Here is a 21,422-nt window from a genome sequence, read left to right as displayed (position 1 = left end):
ACACCCAATCCGAATTCTCTCCACAGCAGTATAAATTACTCTATTCAAAACAATGACATAAGCTTACAAGATTTAAAGTAAAAGTCCTACAAGGCACATCTTCCAAACAAATATTTTTACATTCATGAATAACAACTTCAATATCATTCCAAATACAATCGATCCTCCAGACAAATGGGACATTCACTGCTGCTAATTAAAAATGCATTTTGCTGCATTTAACTTTTTACTTCGCCCCAATTTTCAAGGTGTACTGCACATGCATTCAGTGATTATAATAATTATTGCAAACGGGACATCGTTGTAAGAGAAATAAGTAGGCTTTTCAGTGATACCAAATGCAAGTATGCGTATACTGTAAGAAGAGAAAGTTCAAAGCTCAAACTTGAATTGCAGAACTTTTTTTTATGAGTCTATTTTTTGTTCTTGTCAGGAAATGACCAGCATCCGTGTATAGCCATGTCTGCTGGTACAACTCACACAGGGGGATGGGACGACCAGGACTGTGGCAGTAAATACTCGGCGATATGTCAGAAGCCCCGACGTACCGGGGTTGATCCTGAGCTACCACCGACACCATCACCTACAGGATCGTGTCCTGATGGCTGGAGTGCATTTGGAAGCTACTGCTACCTGGTATGAACAGTGGCGTAGCTACAGGAGGGAGGAATGGGGCACCCCCCCCCTCATATAGCTCCGTTTAGTCTCATTTGACAACGCCCCCTATCGTCAGAGTCCAGCAGCCTATAAACATGTTAGCCTATGGACTTTTACCAAAAAAATCGTTAAAAATTCATTTTTTGTTTAAACGAAAAGCATATTCACCCCGACGTACGTTGACACTAGCTTTTTCATTGGAACCCTCATGTCCCATTGACTTTTGAAAGTTCACTCACCGTAATTTGATCAAAATAGGTCGCAAGCTCGCCATTGCATATTTAACGCATGTCTAACAAGTCGAACTTTGGACGCAATTTACCACGCGATTGTAAGATTATAGGTCAAGCACACTAAGGATAAGAAGCATGAATTATCATAGATCAGTTCAGCTTGGTTCATTATGTCCACTTCAGCCAACCCCCACCGTAATTTTTCCATTTAGTATAGGCAAAAATTTTGCCGAGGTGAGCAAAAACATGAATATTCATGACACACCGTGGACTATTCGATTATTAACAGAGGAGTGCAATTGTGCACCACATCAAACTCCCCTACCTTCAGTCAAGTATTTCATTGTATTATGTAGTTTGGTAGGTTTATTTTACTTACTGTTTAATTATCAGATATCAATGATAGTTTAAAGATATGGAAAAGGTTCTTGTATTTTATATTTAGCAAAGCAATCTCACATACAAAATCACTTTCAAGTGTCGTCTGATTCGCCGATTGCCGTCTGCTATATACGTTCTATAGACGGCGAACTAGCTACGTTTGTGATGGCGAAAATGAGACAACCGGAGCAATATGCCTCATCGAGTGGTGAAAAAAAGAGATTAGAGAGAAAGTGATGGGGATAAGGGGGAAAAGACGAGAAAAGAAAACACGAGCACCGCCTCCCGCACCCCCACTCGCTTATTACAATTGTCCAAGTAAGACCGCTTTTCACAATCGTTTCGGTGCTCCTCAGTGGATGGGCTCGCGCTTTGCCACTGCATGTAATCTATGATCAAAAGTAGTATACAGTGTTTTTAAAGATCATGGATTCGGGTGAAAAGATTAATTTCTTGGTGCATTTCAGTGGTCTAAGGGTTTAAAAAATCCATATATCGATGAACGGTATAAGAGAGGATTCTTTAGTGCGGCCGAATGACTATCCGCTCCCCTGTATACCGTGTTCTTCTCAACGAATTCCTAATTATCATTTTCGGGGTAGTCACCAAAATCAACATGCTGGAATAGGCTATGTCAAGCGCAATTGTGATACTCAGTCATAGCAATCCCCGAAGTTTATTTTGTACATACAATTGCGAGAGCATGCTAATTTTAAATACGGTCGACTGAAAAATGCTGGACGAGAAAGGGAGAGAGAGATATATATATATAATATGAGCATGGGAGTAGGCCTATATCAAATTTATATTGTAACGCCAGAGTAACGATTTTGAGTTTTTGATTTTATATTGCTTTGGTATTTGAGATTGTTCGTGCTTTTGACATTGATTGGTTACATTTTATATCATAAGGTGGTTCGTGAGACGAATGAGGCAAATCGTAAAGACTTCAATGGCGCTTACAACGACTGCTTCTCCAGAACCTTTTCCTGGGATACAACCCTTGCTAGTTTCCATAGTTACGAAGAGGAACAGTTTGTCGCAGGATTGGTCGCAGACCTGAAACCAAGGTTAGATCTTTATCTCCAGTATCAAGAATACTATTTTATCATATCATAATAAGTATGGTTTATTACTGATATCATAAAGAAGATAAAGGTAATATAACAATGCTCATCAACATGTAGAACAATGTACATGTATAATGATTATAGTAAATAATGAATAAAAAAATGGTGAATGATAATATGATAATAATAAAAAGATTTTCATTTATTATTATAACTATCACATATTATTATTATTTTTTTAATAATGATCGAGATATAGTAAACAACGATTATACTCATTATAATTATAATAATAATAGCCTACTAATAATGATAATAATAGCCAACTAATAATAATTATAAAATTATTAATAACAATAATAACTAGACATGTAATACTTGTTTGAAACAAGTATAAGTGGGCTGTTCCAACTAAAATTTGAGACAAAATAAAGCAAAAATAAGCGATATACTGCTTTAAAAAAATATTTCAGACATGTGGCCTTTAATCGAAATTTTCACTATGATGACGTCATCAAAATGAAAAATGGTGGTGACTGACTTTGAAGAGAATTGTCTTAGCTACAATATATCAACATTTGGAAGAAAATCGATCAATATCATTTTACAGAGATACAATCAATTGTCCATAAATATGCTGACGTCATAATATGCAAATTCGTATTTTGAGTTCAAAGGCCATTATGATAGTGACGTCGGAATATTTTTATTGGTCAATTTAGACATGAAATCATATTTCCGACTCATACTCTATCAAAATATGGTCCAGGTGCATCCTAAAGCATTTTTTTGCAACTCAAGAGCTCGCGCGCACAGACATTTATCTTGACGGACGCTCATTCCGTTATTAATAATCATAAAGAGATAAACATGGTATCAAATTGTTTGGAAAAAATGGGAAATATCATGAAATAAAAAATAATGGCGATTCTATTTTGCATAATGGCGTTATGCGCGTCAGTGCGCTTTTTTTGTTGACAAATGCTCAAAATGGCCTTAAACGTGTGCAAAATAAATTTGAAACGATTTGGAGCATTTTAAAATTTTGACCTGAAAATGACCGGACTGATATTGTCCTTGATCAATGACTTTCCGTTATGAAGATATGATCATGAGGTGATTTTCGAAAAATTCATAAAATGGCGCTTAGATGACTTCATGAGTCATGATCAAGGTTGGAAACCTTATTGTGCTTTGTTCATATGCCTATACATTATGTGTGCCAAATTTCAAGGCATTTGATTGAGCCATTTTCAAGTTATCTTGCTCACAAAAAAAATGTACAGAAATAAGAAAATATAAGGTGGTCTGTATTAACTACAGCCCACCTGATAATAGGAATGATATTAATACAAGTGTGTTCTTATATAGCGCTCATGTTTGTCAAAATAGTCTGTGGTGCACCACAATTATTACCCCGGCCTTAGCATGGCTGCCATTATGGCGCTCTAGCATTTCAATGAATTAATTCCTGCCAGGTACCTACCTCACCGGTTCGGTGTAAAAATGTCAGGGGTAACATCTTTTAGTCATTTATTCGCTGAAATCATTGTCTACGAAACAATCATTATAGAATCTTGAAAAAAGTAGAATTCTTCATTATTCTACTGATTTTCCTTTTACAGTGTTGATCCTGTGGAGGAATTCTGGATAGGAATGTCATTAACAAGCACCGATAATTGTACGTAATTAAAGATGTTTAATTTCATTTTTCTTTTCTTTTTCTTCAATATGTAAAAAGTTAATGAATCCTATATAAAAATGCGTTTATGTATAGCCAAATTTTAAAAGAATATAAAAATGATTTTTGGCTAGTTTATCCAAAGGTGTGGTATATTGAATCTTTCGGCTATTTAATAGATACATTTTTAATGTTGCATAACGGGTATGCTTATCAAGCTCTTAGGGATTATAGCGCCTTTTCAGTTAAAAGTAACTTATCGAAAGTTCTTTAAATGTCACTATTACCGTGCAGTGATTAGATATGATTATGTTTCTGTAATTAGTGAATACATAATATCGTTCCTTCGAAAAAATATACTACCGTCCCGTGTACCAAACTACATCTCAGATTTCAGTATCTATCATTCTGATGATTGTAATTAATTTCATAGCCATACTGGAGCTTCTATCGCCTTTCTGGGGCTTTTATCAAGTCAAAATATTAAGAAAAGTTGATAAACATTCGATGTCAATATACATGTATGTTCAGGGCCCCGCCTTATAAAGAGTGGATATTAATCGCAACTTATTTGCGATTGATATCAATCGCAACTATATACATAAGAGATAGGAGACTTCAAACTTGCAATTGATTATAGGACTTGCCATCGATTTAGATCTATCGCAACATTACTCTTTATAAGACGGGGCCCAGAGGTCTAAAATACTTTGTGATTTGCGGGCCCCAGTATAATTTCCACCTCTTCTCTTTCTAAACATACTTTTTGTTTCTTCTCTTTCGCGCCTCTAACAGATTATTATTGGGATGATGGCAGTCCATTGCAGTATGTCAATTGGGGTGTTAACATGCCTGAAGGAAGACCTGATCTATATTATATTGGACTAGTAGCATACCCAGCATCTGAAGACTATGGATGGGACTTCATTGGTGCAACCGCCCAGAGGAATTGGGTCTGCAAGACACCCAAAGGTACCATTGTCCCATATAATAGGGGGTTGTATGTCCGGACGGTTAATAATATTAAGCTGTGTCGTTGATTTTAAAAAAATTGTTTTATACACGTATCAACTAACTTTCTATCCTACACAAATTTGCTATTCATATTTTGTCATCATACCTCGTGAAATATTCATGAAGCCTTTAATGGGAAGAAAAGTTGAAAGTTGAAAGGTGATTGAAAGATGTCCGTCCGGACAACCAACCTTTCTGGACGTGCGACAGGCGTATACTACTTTTCTATTGCATTCATATCACTGTATACCTTATCTTTTCTTAGCATTATGTTGAACAACACCATCGAACGATCAAGTGATGAGTTTAACGTGTGATACACAAATTTCGTTTATTACAACAATGTTTTTACAATATATTTGAGTAATCGATATTTTGCTTTATTTTTATTTTTTTATTTTTGTGTGTGGCTACAGACACCTACATGATGACAACGCTTCCGAATGTATCACCCGGCCAGTGTAAGTACTGTTCTTACGCAAACTATATACGCATGCATTGCATTTAGAATATGAATGTAAAGTCATCTTTTGTCCAGTATACTACGTTCACTCCTCATTACCACACAAATTCTCACTCACATCTTTATTACATTGTACTTAGAAAGTTAGAAATAAATATTAGCTTCAAATTAAGGGAAATATAATTATAACAATCTGTTTACTTTTGTTTTTCAAGATTTTTTTATTAGACATTCGTGCACCAAAAATCAGGCCGAGCGCATTGAGTGACGAAAAGTTAATGAGTGTGAATGTCGATGTCAGTGGCTAATATTATGTTGGAAGTGATAATGGTGATTGTGATGACGATTGGAAGGAGAATAATGATTGAACATGTTGGACATAATTGGAGGCAAGGTGTTTACTCGGGTGAATACGTATATTCTATAATATGCTAAGGCTATTTGGGGGGCAAGCTTGGTAAAATCTTGTTTCTTTCAGGCCATTTTTACAACAAATTATTCACGTTATTACGTACCACATAACAGTTTCCGGGTTGATTTTGCTCACTAATAAAGATATACTCCCGGTCTCCGAGCTTTAAACAAGTGAAAACATCAATATACCTCACACCCAGTGATTACTGAAAATTATTCACCAATAATCGTGTTTCATTTCAACAGCTGAGAAGTGCGGGGAGAACTGGCAGAACTGGGCATACAATGTTAACCTGGGCACCTGTTATAGGTTCATGGGACTTACGGAACAAGAAAGGGCCCTTTGGATGGACGCTAATGATGCCTGCGGTGGGGAGAAAGCTCAACTGGTCTCCATACACAGTCCAGAGGAGAATAAATTTGTACAGGATATGGTGAGAGGCTGCAATTTGAAGTCACTTTTAATAATACAATTCTTTGAGTTAAGAATTTAAATATGCTCTTAGAATTGTTCATGTATACATTTATTATTTGAGTAATGCGTTAATAATTTTTGTTTTAATACGTCTTCTATTGCATTGCATTGAATGGAATTGAATTGAATTGGATTGAATTGAAGCCCTAATTTTAAATTTCTAAAATATCTCGTTGTAATTAATTTTTTAAATGCTAAATAAATAGGCCTAATGCAACGACAATAACTAGCGCTTTCTCTTTTAAAAGTAAATTTAGAAACATTGGGAATACTGTGGTTTGAAGCTTGAAGTTTATTTGTTCCACATCTACATTAAAACAATGCAGATTCATACAAACTGAAGAAATGTTTACAAAATAAACCGGGAAGATACAAATTACGCCGATCATAATGTACGGTAAATGAGGAGAAAATGGTAAATACAGACACTGTGTGGCTAAATGACTTAGCTAACTGTATGAGATTAAATCATTAAAACGTCAAATTTATGATTACACTTCATTATACTACCACTTCTTACACTAGTTAACATTAGTTTATCGCTTAACATATGTTATATAGTTTCTAAGCGCTTTACATGAAATATATAACTTTTTAAAAATAACTGAAAAATACATAATCTTTTAATTACATGTATATAACAGAGTGTTAAAATTTACAAGTGATGTGTCATTGTGATGTAAGAAAGCATAGGACTGTTATAAAACGTTTACAATTATGTATGTTTGGTACATTTATTACACAGGTGAACAGGAATTCCTTTGACGCTGTCTGGACCGGTTTGAATAATCATTTCACAGGCAGAGGGGGTTTTGTGTAAGTGGGTTATACCTTTTCATAAGTAAGTTGGGTAACAGGAAACCATTACTGGCCTTACTTTTTTTTCCCAGAACTTCCAATAATTTTTCAAGTCACAATACTTTCCCTCATTAAGTTTATTCCGATAAGGGCGTGTTTCAATTCGATGTTACTTCCGTGTAAACTAAATATTTTCGTCATGTTACAAAATGTCCCCAAAAATGAAATAATGTTTCCCCGCCCTCTCTCTCTCTCTCTCTCTCTCTCCTCCTCCTCCTCCTCCTCCTCCTTCTCCTCCTCCTCGTCCTCGTCCTCCTTCTCCTCTTTCTCCCTCTCTTTCTATCCTACGCACATTCATTTCACTCACTCTCATCCCTCCGTCTCTCATCAGTGGCATAGCGTGTGTTTATACATGGAGGGGGGCACCCTGGAAATAAAGATGAATTCAAATTCAAATTTCAAATTTCAAATTTCAAATTTATTCATGTTTCCAACAAAACATTACAAATCAATTATAAGCATTTAAAACAAATTTAAGGAAAAGAGAAACAGAAGGTTCCCCTAAAAAGCAATGCTTGTACAAGTATGAACACCTCAAATGAAACTTAGGAATAATGAGTAATTAAATTAACTAATCTGTAACTACAAGAGGAACTACGAAATAGGGGAAAGAAAAAGGGGGATGCCAACAGAGACGAGAAAGGGACAAGACAATACTTTACACGACAAAGATAGAAGAACACGGTCATAATACAAAGAGTAGACAATGACAAAAAAAGTGAGAGATCGAGGGTACAGAAAATAATACTAAATGATGAGCTGCATATGGGGTTGAGAATGATCTTGTATTAAGCAAAATGCAAGAGAGCAATGATAGGCCTACAGTCGTATAAAATTCTCTTCAACTTCTCTCTCCCTCTCCCTCTCCCTCTCCCTCTCCCTCTCCCTCTCCCTTTCCCACTTCTTTCTTTTCGCTTTTTACCCATTTTTAAAATACAATTACGTGTGGGAAGGGGCACTTGCTCCTTGTGCCCCACTTACTTACTCCACTTGCCCCTCATCACATTGGTTTTCTTCACATTTATGTTTTGTACCAGGTGGTCGGATGATTCACCCGCTGACTACTTTAGTTGGGATGAGCATGAACCTGGAAATGGCCTCAAAATGTGTGTCGAAATGGACGCTACAACGGGTGAGAAAAATTATATACACTTTATACGCTCGTGGTAAACTCAAAAGACAAAAGTAATGTTACTTTCTGGAAAATAAAAGAGGTAGTGCCATATGCTCTAAGATACAGCTGGCATATGTGATTTAGGAAAGGCGAACGGACGTCTACACCCACAACAAAAAGTGAGTCACCCTTACTCAAATTGATGAGTCACTGGTTTGTCCGTACAGCGAAACACTTGAAGGATCATGTGAGTCACTATGACTCGATACAAATGAGTCTTATTTATCTAAGAGACTCATTTGTATCGAGTCATAGTGACTCACATGATCCTTCAAGTGTTTCGCTGTACGGACAAACCAGTGACTCATCAATTTGAGTAAGGGTGACTCACTTTTTGTTGAGGGTGCATCATGACATAGACCCCCCTACTCCCTAGGCCTATCACACACATACACTATGAACATGACAGACAAAGAAAGCGGACAAAATATACAGTTCTTCAGGTAGACAAAGGAACATCCCTTCACTGCTATTATGTAAAACTGTGTAGAACAGGTGTCACATGCGTATTCACCTGTTCTACACATTTTTACATAATAGCAGTGAAGGGATGTTCCTTTGTCTACCTGAAGAACTGTATATTTTGTCCGCTTTCTTTGTCTGTCATATTCATAGTGATACCATACCATGCCAGAGTCACTGTCCACATTTGCAATGGAAAATATATCCTAAAATATCACATTTTAGCGATGTAATCGGTGGTCCCGCTACCCGAATCTGAAAAATCTACTTTGTACGCACTAAATTAAGCCTTAACTTGAGATTTATTTGTCACCCATACTGTCACGAAACAATCTTGAATTAATTCGTTTTACATCAAATAACAAGGATCTAGGAGTTTCGTTGTATAAAACAATGATGCAAGATCATGCATGTTTTCATTCGACACGGCTTCGTGCGATACAGTAGAATCTATAGTTAAGTTACACACAGCCTCATCAACTCGAGTGCGGATATCGTAAAATGAACGCATGCATCATTTGTATAATAATCAGAAGATTCAGCCCACGAATCCAGTCATAAAAATCATCGTTTAAAACCATATGAATAATTATGCGTACCAATTTTTCACTAGCTGCAGTCAAAACTCTTCTGAATCCAAGATATAAGATGGCGACGTCGCGTCGTCGATCGGGAATTCAAATATGGCTCGAGAATGCGCATTTTGGATGACGTTACGAAAGCATGCGCGCGCATGCATACAGCCTCACTTTCAAGTTGACTCACTTTTTTCTTCTAAAATGCTCTTATGTCGATCTTGACTCATTTTTTACGACCATGTGAGTCAGTCGAAGCATTTTGCAAATGCGTCAGCTCATGATTGACACACTGGTGAAATATAAATGAGTCAATAGAGACTCATTGGTTGTTACTAATGAGTCAATTTACACCTGACTCACGAAAATTATGCTTAAATGTGTCAAATGACTCACTTTTTGTTGTGGGTGTAGATCAAAGCTGGTTTTGTTTTCTCTTCTTGGTAGCGGTATCGTTCGTAAATTTAATCTATAACATTTATGCCCATACCAAAACCCCAAATAGAATTGTGTACATGTACTAAATCCGGATTTCTATAGAAATACAGGAGTGAAAACGGTAAATAGTCCAAGATGGGAGTAAACCTAAAGGAATCATCTTCTATGTCCATTCAGGAAAATCCCAACACTTCTGGAGAAAAAACCAGGGAAATATATCAATATCTAGTCTTGTGTACCTAGTCATCAACATATTTCGATACTGTTCCTGGAGTCACCACGTATACATTGATTCCTTGATGGTATAGGTTTCTTATGTTTACTTGCAATATTGCCACATCTTTACTTTTTAATTCAGGTGGCTGGAGGCTTGGTGAATGCGACACCCAGATGGCGTACGTCTGCAAGCGAACCCCAGACCCGCATAGCTACACTCCTGCTCCAACCAAGCAAGCCGATGGATTCTGCCCAAAGAACTGGTTCACGTGGGGAAACAAGTGCCTACAGTTTCTAGATAGCTGGAACACGTGGACCGACCACAGGAATTCGTGCCAGACCCTCGGTGGAGACCTGGCCAGTATTCGAGATTCTACAGAGCAAGGTATATGGTTATCTTAAAGCTTTTGTGGTATAGACAGTATCTCTGAAGACTGCGGGAAATTGTAGTATACGCTGTTTCTCAAAGGAAAATAGTTAATGAAAGAATACATTGTGACTTGCACTATCCCCTTTCCTTGGCATAGACGTGTATTCTACTTCTGCGGACCCTACTTGAATTGAGCAATGTTTCTTACAAAAATGGTAACAGAAGGTGTTGTCAATGAGTGCCACTTAGAGCCATCTATACACAGAGTTTAGTGAACTTTGTTTCGGTATTGGTTATAATGTGGCGCATATCCTTTTGTGTATTCGCCATATTTTACCCAACTCAAACTGGGTTGGCCAAACTCTCCTAATCAATGGCACTGGTTCCACTGCTCTCTACAAAAAGGGAAAAGAAAATGTAAAGAGGTCTGGGCCCCGTCTTACAAAGACTTGATATAAATCGCAACTTATTTGCGATGGATATCAATCGCAACCATGTACATAAGAGATAGGAGACTGCAAACTTGCGATTGATTGGAGGACTTGCGATTGGTTTCGATTAATCGCATCTCTTTGTAAGACGGGCCCAAGGCTGATGACCTAAAGGAAGATTCTGTAACACATTCCTTACGAAGGATGCTGGATTTCGAGAATGTATATAGCGTTTCATTAATCTCCTGTAGATATGAACGTAGATAACCAAGAACTACCATCATAGCTCGATCCATCGCTTGACAACACTTCAGTGTAGGCCCAGGGGCTCCTTTAAAGCCATACCGTCCTACTTGTAGCTACTTGTTCCCTCTATATAGCAAACAATGCCTAATCGGTGACCATTGGTCCCCCATGTCAACTTATTCTTATGTTATTTGAGAGCTGAGTTGGTGAGATAACCACCTGTGCAGTGACCCTTCATGCAGTGTGCTCTAATCCCTCCTTTAAACTGGTACAGATAAGCTTTAACATGGTTTGCGGCTTATACCAGTTTCATTACTCGCATTTAGAGGAGTTAAAGAAAAAAAAAACTTACAGTTTATTTTTCATTAGCATAAGTTACTTAGGTGTAAATTCTCTTTAGAATGATCTGGGATCAAGATACAAATTTTGCCAATGATCATCAATGAAGGAGATGTCCTTTTTCAGCTTTAAATGATTCATTAATCAATTTACTTATCCTATTCTGCTCTCCGAGTATATTAACATGTTACTAAAAATAGAACTACTATAGTAACATTCAGAATCTTGAAGCCAGTGTGCTTGACGTTTTATAACAATATATTACCATGTAGACGGATTAATATTTTACCAACATAAAGTACGGTAGGATTCATGACTCACGCCTCATCTTTATCCACACCTTCATGTTCCAGCTTACATCGTGACCTTGTTGGAGAGCGTTCCTGACCCCGTCTGGATCGGGCTGAATGACCGTGACAGTGAGGGTCGCTTCACCTGGGCTGACGGTACTCAGGTCCTCTACACAAACTGGGACACAAATGAACCCAACGATAATGGCGATGGTGTACGTAATCATTCCTCTATCATAATAGTTACTGTAGGAAAAGTTTGTTTGGTGTCGATAGCGATTTTCAGTTGACTTATTTTCTGCGTTTAGGAATACAAGCCATTAAAAGGGGGCTGACACCTTTCAAATGATTTTTATATGTGTGTGTATTTTTTTTTTACAGACGTGTATCAATCAGATATGATATTTTACGTCTGGGGAACGACTTTTAACGTCACCATCCGAAAGACGTGACTCAGTTTCGAAACTGCGTCCTCGGCAACACTTTGTAACTTCCATTATTAGCTGGATTACAGGCGCACGCCACAACACCCCAATGCCAAATCACATCTCTTTTAAGGTTTGAATAGAGATGCGGAATTAGTGGGTTTCAGCGCCGGTACGGAATCAATGTCCCCAGGAAGACATTAATCTACAAAATGCCACTCCCAACCCAGGTGTAATAATACTGATATGATAGTTCCTTGAAGGCACTCTACACCAACCGTTGTTGACGGAGCTAAGGCAGAGTCATTGACAGCTCTTTGGAACTCTTAACGATGTTTTATCAAAATAAACACCACATAAGAATAGATTATTATTATAATGTTAACGTTATCCATAGTCTTATTCAACGTCAATACAGCGACTTCTACGGTGTATTTTCAACAATCTCTTTCTTCTGCACCCATACAGGAGGATTGTATCGTCATGTTTGGATATAACAGTGGAAATGATCCAGGAGCATGGAACGACGCTGAGTGTACTCAGAAATACAGAGCACTCTGCCAGATACCTAGAGGTAATCGTCTCCGTCCAGTATTTGCTTTTTAGGGTATAGGCCTACTTGTTAAAAACTGAAGAGGGATGGAAGGGTAGGAGATGGGAGTGAGAGACAGAGAGAAAGAGAGAGAGGGGAGATTCGGAGAGAAGAGAGAGAAGAGAGGGAGAGAGAGAGAGAGGAGAGAGAGGGAGGAGAAAGAGAGAGCGATAGATAGAGACAGAGAGACAGACAGAAATACAGAGACAGAGAGATTAGAAGAGAAGAGAGGGAGATAAAAAAACAAAAAGATAGAGGAAAGATGCAGGGAGGGAGGGAGATAAATAGAGAGAATGAGAGCGGGGGGGGGGGGGTAGGGATCAGCGCGAGGTCTTCTTCGACGAAGGCCTATAATGTTATTGTTACCAATTCTCAATGATCATTGATAGTAATCGCAATAGAGTGAATTCTAATTTCTGATTTAAATAGATTCACAAGGGACCCCTCCTGCTCCTACTCTCTCGCTGTGTGGCTCCTACCATCACTATGGCAACGCTTGCTACAAACTCTACAATGGATCGTATACGAGGGAACAAGCTAAGACGTACGTTGATAACATTTCGAATCATTATACAAGAAGGATTCTTTGACGTCTTTCATAATGATGTTTAAGTACTAGTCTTCTTAATTTTCAATGTATTTTTATTTTATCACTCCTTGTACATTTAACATGATCGCATAGACTGTCGAAAAATCAACTTTTGGACATTTCAATAGCATTGCCAATTACCTATTTGAAATGTACCTTAAAACTTAAAAGTCTTGGAGATCATGTCCTTAGAAACCTTAATAAGATAATCATCCCTAAAAATTTATCTCTGTCTAAAACAAAAGCCTAAAGTGTTTACATGGTATTTGATTCACTCCAATTTTTTTTGCCTTTTTAAACACTACACCTTCGATGTCAATTTCTCTCTCTCTCTCTCTCTCTCTCTCCCTCTCTCTCTCAGGATGTGTGAGTCTGATGATTTGGGTTCCACCCTCGCATCCATAAACTCCATCTACGAGGACCGTGAAATCGGCTTGATGATGAGTAATGCTGGCATCGATTCACCCATGTACATTGGACTGACCCAGGTGAGTATGTAGCCGGTGTTACGACCGATGAGGCCCCTCGGCGGATTCGGTAGTGTCCCCCATTAGCCGGACGGATATTTTATTTTATTCAGATATTATCAGAAGTGGGATACTTAACAATATGGGTTATCTTTCAATAATGTTTTGCGGGTTAAGATCTATAAAGGTTGTGAACAAAAAGAGAATAGAAGAGTCTGGCCCATCATTTCCGATGGTGATGTTTTAATAGTCGATAGCAGCTGATTCGAAGGGCGGACCGTAATGTAGTATGTAAACCAAAGGAATTTTATTCAATGGTGTAGCCCCTTTAAGCCAAGAAAGATAATAATAATTGGCTAGGATTAGAGGAGTCTCATGCACCTCCTCCTTACATGTACCTCCATGTCCGTAACTGATACCCTTCATCACACCGGTCGGGGTTGTGTGGTAGCCGGTGTGGGAGCGTCAGCTGTTTAAAGATCATGGTTTAAGGATTTAAATACGTACTTCTGATTATAGCGGGCATTGTTAATGATATACAGTTTTGATGATGGTGTTCACATTCACATTCACGATATTCACATTCCTAATTATTTTCATGTCTTGATACGGGAAATGTATATACAAGTATATACGGTACTTATCTTACAAAATATAATACATTCTTCAATAATGATTCCTGTGTAAATGGATATCCGTAAGTCTGTGTAGATAGTTTTGGTAATACTGACGGTTGCATTAATCATGCTGATTATGGCAAAGATAATGATGGTGACGATCTTAGCATTAGTATAATGGCGTGTTTCGTCTTCTTCTAAGACAACTACAAGACTTATGTGATATCCTTGCAAACATCGTGCTATTGTTTCTAAGGGAGTCCATACGGCCCTGGTGGAACTGTCTTGAAGATGAACTGTTCTGAAGGAGTGCTCACGAACATTAATTTTCCAGAAAGAAGAATATTATCATGAAGTACACACAAAACAACAATATTGCATTTATAGTTTGTATTTTATGCTCCATGACGTGACTGTACACTTTAGTATAGTACTAATATTAATAAGTTAAGATTATTGAAGTCAAATTCATGTTTCCCTCTTTGATGTCCATTTTGACATGAACAATTTCCTTCCTTGCTTCTTCCAGACTAATAACTCTACGTACGGCTGGGATGACACGTGGCCCGTGGTCTACACCGGCTGGGCATCGGGACAGCCTTCCCTTAATCCGGAAGAGAAGTGTGTGGTAGTCAATGCTGGGGTCAGTAACAGTGGTTCGTGGGATGATGTCTCATGCACTAGCACATATGGCGCCTTATGCAAGTTTACTCAAGGTAAAGAGTTTGACAAGTCGTCTTAAAGCTTACCAGGGGGACCAATGGTCACCGTTTAGGCATTGTTTTCTATATAGAGGGAGCAAGTAACTACAAGCAGGACAGTGTGGCTTTAAAGAGCCATTATACTGGAAATGTTGTAGCATGTGACCATAGACCTACTTCTTAGTAGGTCCATGATGTGACACATGCCCAATAATAATTGTTCCATCATTTTGTTTGTACAGCATTCAACTTCTAGCTTCAAAATTAGTTAATTGATCATAATGTGATTTATATATATGTATTTTAACTTATTAATTCATGTAATATACATGTACCTAGTTTGAATATTACTTTCTTTTATGTTGACAAATGCAGAAATATAATCAAGTACACCTAAAAAAAAATAGACCTGAATTAATCCTAACCCTACTTGTTGTACATGTATGGCACCCATTTCATATTGTTATTAATGATTCAGTATATTTACATGTTGGAACCACGACTCAGCGAAACTCTTCATTTTTTTTTGTCATTTGCCTTTAATGGTTAGGTGGTATACCACCCCAGCAGCCTACACTCACACCCGAAGATTGCCCCGGCAGTGACTGGTCTGTCCATGGAAGTGCATGCTACAAAGCCTATCTTGAAGAGGAGTTTATCGTACCTTGGTCTGCTGCCCTCTATGTCTGTCAGGAAGACCGATCCAGCCTAGTTAGCATCCATAGTGATAGGGAGAGGGATTTCGTTATCTCTCTTACTCAGGGTGATTACTACAGTGTGTGGATCGGGTTGAACAACATCAATAACTTTGGTAAGGATCATTCACAAAACTCTTTTTAAATTTTATATTGGTAGAAGTATTGAACGAGATTTTTGACTTGACATTCGATTTTTTTTTTTAGGTCATTTAAGGTTACTTAAGGTCAGGTAAGGTCAGGCGCGGATCCAGGATTTCTTAGGGGAGGGGGCCCAACTTTTTTTTTTTTTGCTCCCGAAAATTTCAAAATCGCGCCGGCCGAAAAATCGCTCAGTGGGGGGGGGGGGGGGGGGGGGGGGGTACAGAGCACAATTTTTTTTTTTTTTTTTTTTTTTTTTTTTGCTCCCGAAAATTTGAAAAACGCGCCGGCCAAAAATTCGTTCAGTGGGGGGGGGGGGGGGGGTAGTGAGCACATTTTTTTTTTTTTGATCCTCAAAAAAAATTCGATTTGCACCCCCCCCCCTTGAGCGCCAGGGGGGGGGGGGCCCAACCCAAAAAAAAGGTAAAAATCACGTGATTTCACATGATTTTTTTCTCAAGGGGGGGGGGCCCGGGCCCCCCGGGCCCCCCGGGCCCCCCCCCCCTGGATCCGCCACTGGGTAAGGTAATCTAAGGTCACTTCCGATCATTTAAAGCCGATTGAAATTGGGACATCTCCGGATGTACGCAATTTGTAAGCGCCAACTTTGATTATCTTGTCATAGGTATACAATAATCTTTGGAAACAAGAATCAAGATAAATAGTTTCTTACACCAAAGTACGAATATTCAAAGATGCCAGATCAGATTTTTTTGGTATGAATTTCATACCGTAATGAAAATGCACAAAATACATCGAAATTTCATCATTTCATTATGATGTGTATTCAATAAACGTCATCATCATCATCATCACCATCATAATCACGATCGCATCACTATTGTATCACTATAATTACTATGACAAACTGGTATTACTATTGCGACTGTTTATTATAATCACTTCAATATATATTAAGTCGATTAACACCTCCGACAGAAATTTGTTGTCAGTAGCAAAATTGGTACTGTGAATGACCATGCACCGCCAACACTATTATCCTTATCGTTGTCATTATCCTGTATGTAGGTTTTAGTTGGGCAGATGAGAGCCCCTATGAGTATGTTTCATGGGGCCCTGGAGAACCCAGCGGGACCAACGGGGACGAACAGGACGAAGAGTGTACCCAGATGTACACCAGTGGTGGGCACGTGGGGCAGTGGAACGACCTCTACTGTCTAGAGAAGTGGCCTTTCGTCTGCAAGTACACCACAGGTAATCACCAAGGAATTCTTTCTTTAAAGCCCCACTGCACTACTTATAGCTACTTGCGCCCTCTATATAGCAGTCAATGCATACTTGGTGACCGTTGGTCCCCCATGATCCCCTCCGTTTCTTATGTTGATTGAGAGCTGATTTGATGAGATAACCACCTGTCAGTGACCATGCAGGGAGGTCTTACCCCTCCTGGCCAAACTAGTGCAGAGGGACTTTAAATGAAATTAATCTTGTGTTCTTCGTTTGAAATGGAATCGATAACAAATATAATGCCTCATTTTGGAAGTCCATGATCCTGATTGTACTTGTTGTATTGTTGCAATAGAAGCCCAATAGAAGCCAGTATTTCCTCGTTGAACAACCTCATCCCCAGTAAAGAAAGTGGCTACACAATGCGTTGCTATAGAAAATGTTCATGGAAATTGCCATCTAATAGATATGTTTATTGGAACGTTGATCAATTTAAAAATAAAAGTTCTTCCTCGTAGATCAGTCATTTAAACACTTGTTTTTTTGTATAACATTCGTGTTTGAATTTGTAAGTACATGTATTTGTTATAGCTATTTGTTATTGGATTTCTTCAGATATATTAACTTTGTATAACTGTTACGGTTCTTGTAATACATACAAGCCCTCCGTGTTATGATAATAGTTAATACATGCTTGCATTTTTCCTATATTATAGGAAGTCCTATATACCAAACAACACCACCCAATGAAGTAGAGCCGAAAGGTAAGCACAAATTCTGATAATTCTTAATTTAAATAGAACGCACGTGAAGTTTGAAGAGAGTTGCAGAATCTCTTTCCCTCGTTTACACGGGGCTTTTATTACTAGCATGGTCAGAAAATTAATTGAAATTATCACCCATGTATATTTGTATTTAAGAATTTACAAACCAACTCGTTCTTCATCAGCCCACGATGAAGAAGTGTTTGTATTGATGTTATATTTACGTGACATTTCAAGTAGGATTATTAGAAAAGACAGATAAGGGCTAACGTAAATCAAGTCCATTTCCATCGTTTTCTTGCCCTTTTGTGATCAGGGAAGTCCATGAACGTCGGCGCTATCGTGGGCATAACAGTCGGAATTGCAGCCTTCATCGTGATCGTTGCCGCACTCATCGTCATGTTACGACGTCAGAAGAGAATGGTGACCTATTTCCGATCGGTGGCCGGCCTGGAGGTCGCACCCGAGCAACTGTTCAATGATGATAATGATCGCGGTGGTCGAACGGACTCGTTTGACGATGCAATGCTGAGTGTGAACAACTAAAACCACTCGAAATTTAAAAAGTTTGTTGCTAGCGTACCCAACATAAGCCCTAGCTGCCTGTTTCGTGTTAGCCTCCAGCTTTGCAATGTTTGATGTATTGACCTTTAATATCGTCAAACATAAATGCCGTATTTTGTCAAAAGAAATGTGGATTTCAATATAATTCAATGACAATTCACAAAATTGTAGCACTTGTAGTTTTTGAAGAAAGTATAAAAGCTCAATCAGTCCCAATCATTGTAGACTGATACGTTGTGTTTGTTGTCTAAGCAATATTTGTAACGATGTATTTTCTTTAAACTTTCTGTTATTGACATGCAACAAACTTCAGTTACCATAGCAACAATCTACATCTCTTCATCATGTTTTCTTGCTGACAATACCAGTCGAGTTTAACAAATAAAATTTGATATAATTCCACATCTCTTAAAGAATGTTATTAAAACATGTAACCATGTATATCTTTTATATATATAAAGTTCTTGTCGTATCTAAAATTTAAACAATGATTGACAATGATCAAAGTTAAATACAGGTATTCACAACTTTCATGCTTATACAATTTTATTGTCCTATAATAGGCATTTCTCTTTTAAAATTGTATTCAAAACGTGTAAACATATTGATCATGTGTATCTTTTATATTACGATACAAGTTGAAAACTAATTGATTCATTATCACAATCATTATTTGGGTTATATATTCGTTAAGAGAGAAAACTTTATAGCAATTCTTTCTATGCCGATCCGAGATTTGTGTATATATTTGTTCTAAAAAAGGGGAAGAATCATGTTTAGTCCATCTACTCTCGTAGAATTACAGTTAATACAGTTCTAAGTTAAAAAAAAAACATATCGTACCGTTGCAATTTCATAAGAATACCTTCAAAGCAAAGTTTCATTTTGGCTATCAACGGTATAAATGCAATAGCTATAAATATATATTTACCTCTTATATTTACGTTATTTTCAAGTTATAACAAAAATATATAGACCCTATTAATTTGTTTTCTTTGTCAATGCTGTCAATACCATCATCAATATCTGCAAGTCCACTCAATTTGAATCAATAACGGATGTGTAAGGACGTCCTTTTACAATACGCATTTCATATATATCACTGAGTTTGCCTTTATCCTAGAATTTGAAGATTTAGGATAACATTTGTCTTGAATTCAAGGTACATTATGGTACACATTAAGGTAAAGAGGTAAATAAATGGATTCTTTTATTCGTGTAGTAATTGAATGTTTGTTTCTGGTCAATGAAGTGCTGAATCAATATTTCGATTGTACTTGATGTATTCTTTAAAAGCCTTCCTTTTTCTGATATTTGCTAATTTTTCTGAAATTTGCTAATTTGTCTGATACTCCCAATGATTAAGGTGTTACTTAATTCTTACATTTGTTTTGTTTCTCTATAGAAAGGTTGAATCCACATTATTTCATAGCCTTTACTTGCGTATTAAACATCTCATCAAATTTGAAGTAACGCATTGTAAAATCTAGAAATTGTTCTAGCATTATTGTAATTTTCGCTTTGATATCCATTATATTTACATTATTCATCACTCTCGAATAAAGTATTTAAAGTGACATTAGATCAGATGTATTGTTTAATCAAAATTTAAAATATATGATTCACTTTTTGCCAGATTGAGAGCATTATTTTCATTTTTTGAATCCACCACGCTGATTGACTTGTGTTCACTAGTATAAGCATTCCCTTAAAGCGGGGTATAGGTTACCCACGATTTGTTTGAGACCCCACAATCTTGCTTTAGCTAATTTGAAAACCTAGTGGATGACGCACTCCCTAATAGCGACCCTGTTATCTATCTCCTATCCTTGTGGCACATATAGGACCGAATTTCCCCCCTCTCCATTTCTCCGGATCTACCCCCTATTCCAATTTGACATTTCGCGGAGGTATAGTCCAACAGTCTCTACTTTCAGACCTCTTTTCCCCCTTAGAACGATCGTATATTCAATAAGAATAATGATAGTTGGATTTATAAAGCGCTTTCCCCCTTTAGGATATACAAAATACTTCATTAGCATACTATCAGTGTCCCCGTATTAAGCCGAGCTACCAAGATGAGGCGCTAAACCATTCAAAATATTTTTTCCTACCTTGGCCCTGTCTTTAATTCTAAGAGATCGCAAGTCCTCCAATCAATCGCAAGTTTGCAGTCTCCTATCCCTTATGTACATATTTGCGATTGGTACCAATCGCAAATAAGTTACGATTGGTATCAACTCTTTGTAAGACAGGGACCAGGTATCCATTTTCTTCGCCTGGGTGGAGAGTGGCATTAACGAATGGGGGGCGAAAATGGAGAGAGAGAGAGAGAGAGAGAGAGAGAGAGAGGGGGGAGGGGGGAGGGGGAGATAGAGAGGGGAGAGAGAGAGGGGGAGAGAGAAAGAGAGACAAAGACAGAGAGAGAGAGAGAGAGATGAACAGGAACAGAATGACGAAAAGGGAGAGTAACATTGGAGTGACATTTAGAATGGTTGAGCATAGATATTATCTTCACTGTACTTACATATAAGACAAGAATGCCTGGACAAAAGATAATATATGTAAATTAAAATTTACATAACCAATACAGTTTTAAGGAAAATTTCTTTAAACAAATCATGTAAATTGTGTTCATATAAATTCTCTAAATTTGTAGATAACCATAATACATGACGTTTGCACAATTGTTATAGAACGATCTAAACATTGTTCCAAGAATTAAAAGAACAATCGGAAGATTTTCGAGGCGTTTTCCCCCACTTTCCATTGATCGACAAGCGTTTGTCAAATTGTCATTCAGTAATATAGTAGGGCTCATATTGCCGGTTCATTAGCATATTAAAGAGTTGTCCCCGCTTGACCAGTTATTCTCATCCGCCTTCGGATACT

The 21,422-nt window shown here is 37.7% G+C and overlaps 1 protein-coding gene across 1 annotated transcript in view; it reads left to right on the top strand.

Moving 5' to 3' along the window:
* Nucleotides 1–19,766, top strand: part of LOC100893009 (macrophage mannose receptor 1) — a 47,240-nt gene extending 27,474 nt beyond the window's left edge. The window contains exons 30-47 of the mRNA XM_030999932.1: nucleotides 434–636; nucleotides 2,184–2,341; nucleotides 3,967–4,022; nucleotides 4,818–4,994; nucleotides 5,453–5,497; nucleotides 6,160–6,347; nucleotides 7,134–7,204; nucleotides 8,284–8,378; nucleotides 10,254–10,496; nucleotides 11,851–12,002; nucleotides 12,681–12,786; nucleotides 13,234–13,348; nucleotides 13,755–13,881; nucleotides 15,007–15,193; nucleotides 15,729–15,989; nucleotides 17,044–17,229; nucleotides 17,919–17,966; nucleotides 18,283–19,766. Of these exons, the coding sequence (XP_030855792.1) occupies nucleotides 434–636; nucleotides 2,184–2,341; nucleotides 3,967–4,022; nucleotides 4,818–4,994; nucleotides 5,453–5,497; nucleotides 6,160–6,347; nucleotides 7,134–7,204; nucleotides 8,284–8,378; nucleotides 10,254–10,496; nucleotides 11,851–12,002; nucleotides 12,681–12,786; nucleotides 13,234–13,348; nucleotides 13,755–13,881; nucleotides 15,007–15,193; nucleotides 15,729–15,989; nucleotides 17,044–17,229; nucleotides 17,919–17,966; nucleotides 18,283–18,512 (2,648 nt within the window). The 3' untranslated portion in view covers nucleotides 18,513–19,766. The remainder of the gene's footprint in view (nucleotides 1–433; nucleotides 637–2,183; nucleotides 2,342–3,966; nucleotides 4,023–4,817; nucleotides 4,995–5,452; nucleotides 5,498–6,159; nucleotides 6,348–7,133; nucleotides 7,205–8,283; nucleotides 8,379–10,253; nucleotides 10,497–11,850; nucleotides 12,003–12,680; nucleotides 12,787–13,233; nucleotides 13,349–13,754; nucleotides 13,882–15,006; nucleotides 15,194–15,728; nucleotides 15,990–17,043; nucleotides 17,230–17,918; nucleotides 17,967–18,282) is intronic.
* The last annotated feature ends 1,656 nt before the right edge of the window (nucleotides 19,767–21,422 follow it).

This window comes from Strongylocentrotus purpuratus, unplaced genomic scaffold, assembly GCF_000002235.5.
Source record: "Strongylocentrotus purpuratus isolate Spur 01 unplaced genomic scaffold, Spur_5.0 spur5_scaffold_6, whole genome shotgun sequence".
Taxonomy (NCBI): domain Eukaryota; kingdom Metazoa; phylum Echinodermata; class Echinoidea; order Camarodonta; family Strongylocentrotidae; genus Strongylocentrotus; species Strongylocentrotus purpuratus.
This window is presented reverse-complemented; position numbering and strand designations above follow the sequence as displayed.